Raw genomic sequence first — 6,930 nt, forward strand, 5'->3', positions numbered from 1 at the left:
AAGAGCGCAGCAGTACCAGCAGCAGCAGCCCGAAAAGATTTCCAAATCTGAAAGACTTTCAAAGATTTCCATGTGACTTGAATGCGACTTGTGTCGCATGGCTAAACGAATTCCCAAAATATTTGTGCATAATTTTAATTAGAGCATTTTTCTATTTTGCGCAATTTATCTTTGCCGCTGCCACTCGATAAGTATTTATATATTTATTCCTAAGTATGTGTGCGTGTGTGCGGCAAACGCTCCAAGTGTCAGCGTGGCATGCCACTTTTAACTGGCAATGAGTGTCAGCTCATTGCAATAAATTATTTTAAATGAGCATATCGACGAATGTGCCTGTGCCTGTGCCTGTGCCCGTGCCTTTGCCTGTGTTTGTGTCTGGGTCGCGCGTGAGAGCCACGCCCTCGGCACCAACGTCGAGGTACTACTACATGCTACACATGTGTCTGGATGAATGGGACTTTGTCTTAGATTGGAAGGTATTTGAATTTGCGTTCGCTGCTTTAAGAGCGCACAGATAAATCTCTGAGCGAGCCAATCAAAACTTCTGCCCAGCTCATTTAAATGTTCTTTGGGGCTGCACAACAAACTCATTTAAGTTTCGGCCGGCAACAACAGCAACTGCAGCAGCAGTCGAGATAGGTAAAAGGATAACACACACACACACAGCCAGAGAGACAGGACACTCCAAAATTGCCGCTAAGGGATTGGTCAGCGACAACTTTTGCCCAGAAACGTTGTCGGCTTAATTGCCAAGTGTCCTTGGCCAAAAGTGCAAAAGGGAGCCTTAATTGCTCAGCTCTGCCGCTGCCTGCTGACCCCTGTGCAGCGCCAGAACTCGCCGGCAACGGTCAGCGTGCTAGGCCAAACTCAAATGTTTAATTGCCATTTAGTCCTTTTTAATGGAGTCCACTGTACGGCCAGCCCAGGCAGCGTTCATTAATGGCCACGTCTAGATTTGCGCTCACCTCCTTGTGTCCTGTCGATACATTATCTCCGACTCGTAGCTGTTGTCCTGCCTCTAGATAAACCTGCAAATGCCAGCATTTTAATAGCCACCAACCGTTGGACCACTGGAGACGCAACTGTTTTGACTTACCGACCACTGGGTGAGTGTGGCCCCTCAGCTCGTTTGTATTGCATAAATTTTGGCTGAATTGTTTGTTGCTGTTTGCTGATAAGACGCCGTCGATAGCATGACAATTAGCCACAACTATATTTTAAATATGTATGTATTCTTGCTGCTCTTCGGACTTGCTCTTTAATTGTTTCTTGGGATTTGTTGAAAGCGCAAATACAATTTGATTGCTGATAGCTGCTATGAACTAACTGCAAATGCTCGTAGCGGACTTTATGAAGGCAAGTCAGAGCAGGAGCAAAACTGTGGTTGAAGTAGAGGAAGGTGGAGTATACAGTAAAGCTTGACTAGGGTTAATGGACAATTGAATATTAAAATAAATAGTAAGCTTAAATACAAGCTAGTCCTCTTGTCTTATGCGCCGTTTCATACAATCTGTTAGAGACACTTTTCTCATTTATGTCCTCTGACTGAAATTTTCATTTTTAATTTATTTTTTATTTAAATGACAATATTACTACTATAATAAATAACAAGGTTATCGTGGGCAAATCCATAGATAGTATTCGTTAAATAGAGCCAGACAACTTTATTAAGCTGTAGAAAAGCTGAAATAACATGATGCACCACTGCAGGACCCGCTCTGGTAGCCAAATGAATGACATCGTGTTCTATATATGATGTGATGCGATGAAGCTAGTTAGCATATAGCTATAGCTTATGAAATTATGAAAATGATAAATATATTTGCCAAACCCATTTTCACTACTGCACTCCACATTCTCTTGCCTGCTTTGGTCAACTCTTTGCAGCCTCTCGTCGTATATCTTTGTCTGGCTTTACCCACAAGAATGCTTGCCCCTGCTGCTGCTACTGCACTTACGTTTAATGAAAAAAAAGAAGGCGCTTTATTATTAAATTACGCCCTGCTCTGCTAAGGATTGTGCCGCCCCTTTGCGCTTGACATAAACATAAACTGGGCGTCTTTTGTGCTGGGCACAAAACAGCGCCAGGAGTTGGGGCAGCCAAATAATGTATCCTGGCCGCCGGCTAAGCAACATAACAAAAAACACCTTTAATATTTTCATTATGAAGTCATTCAGCGCGATTATGAGCGCGTGACCCCCGAGGCGACTAACAGCGTCCAAAGCACAGGATACTAGTTCGTTCGTCCAACCAGCCACCCATCCTAATGAACAACAACAGGACAACACTTCAACTTGGCGGCTGCTGCTGCTGCTGCTGTTGATGAAAGTGGCTCAAAAAGCGGCAGCAGAAGGCGTTCGGAGTGGAGCGTCTCGATGCTGAAGGTAAATTACAATTTTCGCTTATAAGTGGCCGTCGTCATCGTCGTCCTGGCGGGTCCTGTTGCTGGCCAAGTGCAGCTGTACCCAATAATCATAATAATTGCGCCATGGGCGTCAACGTCGTCAACTTTTGCCAGACGCCAACGAGGCCAACAACAATTGCTTATAAAGTGCGTGTGACACATTAACGCAGGAAAAAACGCGAGGAAAATAGGAAAAAAGCGCGGAAAAGTGCTAACCAGAAGAGCAAGAGAGCGCGAGGCAAAAAAAGGCAAATAATATGACGGGGCCACTGGGCGAACTTCAAAAGAAATAAAAAAATAAAATGTTTGAAAGAAAAGTCCTTTAATGCCGTGAATTTTACGCGGGATTTCTATAAAGTGCAGCGTCCCCGTTCGGGGGGCGGGGCCAGCTCAATTCCTTCAGGCGGGGGGTCCTGCGGTTTGGGCGTCTCAGTAAATTGAAAATGTTCGTGCGTAAATTGACTTTGGGTCAGGGGCATACGTATACGCATAGGCAAATCAGCCTCCACCTCCGCCTCTGCCCCTGCCTCCGCCTCGGACCGAATCGAAATGGAAACAAGCCGTAGCGAGCGGCCAGTTCCTGTGTGTCCTGTGCACCTCATGTCCGGGCGGGCACTTTTTGAAATTGAATTTCTTGGAGCAGTAGCGGAAGCAAATTAAAAAGAAATTAAGCCAATTTGCCCAAGCGCCCAGGATGCGGCTCCATTTCAGCTTTAAGTGCCTTGTTGTGGCTCGTAAATCTTTGGCCCATAAATACCAGAAGCTCCTGGCCGTCCGGATCACGTTGCGCTTGGCCGGCGACATCTTCAGTTCGGCGTGAAATTCTTTAATCTCATTCAATTCAATTAGTTCGAGCTGACTAGTTAATGCCGCGCGAACCATTCGCGAATGTCCTTTTCATAGCGCCAGCTGTCCCGCTTAGGTGTGCCGTGTCCCTGCAAGCGGTAGTTAGTCGTGTGGTCATGTCCTTTGCCTTGGCGCTTATGCCGTCCTTTTGTCACTGCGCATTAACTTTTGAAATTTATGTCCCACGTAAAAGCCCTAGCTCCAACCAACAGCTGGCGAAGATTGTATTCAAGGCTAATTAAGAGATAACCAAAACAGATTCCGGTTTACGTAACAGTGGAAACACGTGCAGAAACTCAACTGAGAGTGCGCAAAAGGAAGTGATACAGTGAGCTTTGCTTGAAAAAAAATAAAAAACCGAATTCTTAGCAGCGTTTATATTCTATATTTCTGCTGACTTTTCCCTGCTAATTTTCTGATATATAGTTGTAAACAAGTAAACAGGAGAGAACCTGAACCCACATGCATATATAGCTAAAAATAAATTATTACATTACGAAAAAAAATTATGAAAAAATCATATGATTGCTAACGTTAATGATAATTACCAATTAACATTTAACATTTAACATTTAAGCACTTGAATATTTGTTAAACAAATATACAATGCTAAAAAGCAAGAAAAACTTAAATATATATTTAAATATTTCTTAACCACAAAACTTCAACATACAATATTAAATACAAATTATTTACACAACAAAAAAAAATTAATTGTAACCCAGTCCAAGTCATGAACTTGACTGATCGCCTACAGCCGCTGCTGCGCCCTTTTATACCCAAAAGTCACTCAAAAGGCAACTCCAGCAGAGCACCTGAGCGCTTTTTGAGTGAGAATTTACACTTATTTTGAATTAAGTTGGAAGTCAAAGGAAAAGCAAATAGGCAGAGCTCGCTGTATACACACAACTTGTCATTCTGATCCCATCGGGTATAACTTTGTTAAACTGTATGTAACAAACAGAAGGCGTCGCAGACCTCATAAAGTATATCTATTTTTGATCAGGACAAGCCGAGTAAATTGAGTAAATCTTTCGCATTTATAAGATCTAGAGACTTGAGCTCAAATTCTGAATGAGTTCAGCGTATGAAGAGAAAATATTAGTAGTCTCTCAGCAGTCTGCATAGCTCAAACGTCTGCAGTTCTATTATCATGTATGTAACAATAAATTGTATACAATAGCTCCTACTACAGCTGGCTATACCCTGTACAACTGGTGATAGGTAGTTTAATTGCTGCATATGAAAGTGTAAATTTCGTACAAAATTAACACAATCACGTAGAAATTTATTTCAAATGTTCAAGAGTTTACAACGAGCCGCACCATGGTGATATACTCTGCTAGACGTGTGTACAGAGTGTATGGAATATACATACATATATATATACTTAACTGCACATATATATACACATATTTACATATTTACATAGATTGTATCAGAATGGGTAGGCTGCCGGTTGGGTACTGGTTGGTCGAATAGTTAATGCTCCCCGTAGCTGCTCTTGTTGTGGTTGTTGTTTCGATTGAGGGTGATTAAGTAATTTTCGCATTTTTGGCTAAGCTACACTTGTTATGTTTTTTTCTTTTTCATTCATTCATTTTGATATATATTTTGGTGGGGTTATGGCTCCACGTTTTTGTTGCTGCCACCTGGCTGCGAATCGTCCAGCTGCTCCGGCTCACCATTTGGCGTACTCGGCGGAGAGGGTTGACTCATGCGCGGCTTGGCATTGCCAAAAATACTCGCTGCCTGCTTCGTCTCGGCCAGGGCATTGATAGGCTCGGTTACGGTGCGCGGCTGCAGCACAATCTTCGGGCGATCATCGTCGTCCAGGTTGGAGAACGGCGGACTAACCGTGCCGCTCGATGGCTGATTGTACCTCTCGTTGGGGTTGTAGTGGCCGCGACGATCTCGTGTTCGGTTCTGTCCGAAGTTTGAATAGTGCCCGTTGTCATTGCTGATGCTGCGCTGGCGCTGGGTGCCGCCACGCCTGTAGTTGTTGTTACCGCGATCATTGTATCTGCGGGCGAATGTGTTACGACAGGTGACTGAAAGAGGGATTAGCGCTTCAATATGCTCACCGATTGTTGTAGTTGTTGTTGTTGTTCGTGTAGTGCGGAAAGCTGCGACTGCTCTGGAAGCTCGTCGACGATATGTGCGGCTCCACACACTGCCTGGGACTGCCCAGGCTGGAGGTATCGTGGCTGCCGCCGCCCAAGGAGCCAAAGTCGCTGCTGTTGCTGCCGTCGTTGGTCTGGTAGCCATCGTTATTGTGATGACCCCTACCGCCGCCGCCGCCGCCGCTACCACCCCTGCCGCCACCCCTTCTCTCGCCCCCGCCACGACCGCCGCGATAGCCACCTTGCCGCGGGCTGCTCTCCTGCCTGCTCATGTGAAAGTTGCTATTGGAAGATCGATTGCCCACTGGGCGCCCAGGGCTGTTCTGTTTCCGCGAATACTGGCCCTGGTAGCTCTGCGAGCCGACGCTGTTGTCGCGCTGAAAATTGCGACGCTGATTGTGATTGCCGCCGCTGCTCGAGGCAGCGCCGCCGCCATTGGTGCCACCATTGCCGCCCTGGCGCCGATGGTCGGCAATGTCGATGCGCAGCGGTGCCGATAAGTTGTCCAGTTTGATGCGTCCGTTGCGAGAGAGCGCACGCTTTAGCTGGTCCAGTGTTGTGAACTCAACGTAGCCATAGCCCTTGAACTCGTCTGTTTCGCGATCTTTGATCAGGCGAACGCTCTTCACTTCGAAATCATCGAAAATCTTCATCACATCGCCCTGGACGAGACCCTTGGGCAGGTTACCAACGAAGGCAATGTAGGGGGGATCGGTTGGGACCTCCCTGTTGCGATCCCGAAAGTCTCGATTGCGATTGTGAAAGTTTCGATATTCCTGAGAGTTGCCTCGATAGTCACGGTCATGATTGCTGTTGTTACCTCTATCGTTGTTTGGCCGATCTGCCATATTCTACGAGCTTTTCAGTATTTAAACAATATATTTTTGAAGTCCGGAGCTCGTGTTCCCAGACGCTGTGGATACTGTCTATGACAGACACCGGACTGACTTTGACTTGACATTGCTCCAAAACTCACTAGATCCTACACGTTCCAGCTACTGGCATTGAGTTCATTTCACTCACATATCACAAAAGCCTTGTCATAATCCTGATTACATCCATGTATTTTTTAAAGTTTGTCAACCTGTATTTCCAAAACCAATTCCGCGCCAAATGGGGCAATCTGACGAGAAGTTTTGTGCGCTGCGTGCGGCGGCGACTGTGGTAAGGCCAAGGTAAATCATAAATGATAAATGCTGGCTCCTGGCCACGTTGCCCCCGTCCTGTCAGCCAGCTCCACTCCACTCCACTCCATTCCCTAGAAATGCCAGCAGAAAACATGTGTAAGCAGCGGAGTAGATGGCTTCATCTCCATCTCCAGATTCAGATTCAGATTCAGCATTTGTGCTTGTTTGCGTTATGGATAATAAAAACAACAACTGCGACGTTGACGACGACGGCAACTACATGAAAAAGTCAACAGCAAATAGTGAGTAGCAACAACAACGACAACTGGGCAACAAGAACAACTACCGCGTTTTGTTTGCACGACGAACTCATGACTCATTTTTGTACATTTGTCAAAATTTTTGCCATACATCATTTTAAACAGCGCG

General features: G+C 45.5%; 1 protein-coding gene across 1 annotated transcript; it reads right to left on the reverse strand.

Moving 5' to 3' along the window:
- Positions 1–4,479: 4,479 nt before the first annotated feature.
- LOC111601979 (GATA zinc finger domain-containing protein 14) lies at positions 4,480–6,310 on the reverse strand. Its single transcript, XM_023318860.2, has 2 exons — positions 5,336–6,310; positions 4,480–5,274 (listed from the first exon to the last, which is right to left on the reverse strand). Exons 1-2 carry the CDS (start codon positions 6,220–6,222, stop codon positions 4,875–4,877), a joined length of 1,287 nt encoding a protein of 428 aa, XP_023174628.2. The 5' UTR covers positions 6,223–6,310; the 3' UTR covers positions 4,480–4,874.
- Between the last annotated feature and the right edge of the window lie 620 nt (positions 6,311–6,930).

This window comes from Drosophila hydei, unplaced genomic scaffold, assembly GCF_003285905.1.
Source record: "Drosophila hydei strain 15085-1641.00,03,60 unplaced genomic scaffold, DhydRS2 tig00008119-arrow-pilon, whole genome shotgun sequence".
In the NCBI taxonomy this organism is placed as follows: domain Eukaryota; kingdom Metazoa; phylum Arthropoda; class Insecta; order Diptera; family Drosophilidae; genus Drosophila; species Drosophila hydei.

Coding starts and splice junctions, on each gene's coding strand:
- LOC111601979 (XM_023318860.2), bottom strand. CDS start 6,222: ATGGCAGATCGGCCAAACAACGATAGAGGTAACAACAGCAATCATGAC. Junction 5,275..5,335: donor AACAACAACTACAACAATCG/GTGAGCATATTG, acceptor ATTCGCCCGCAG/ATACAATGATCGCGGTAACA.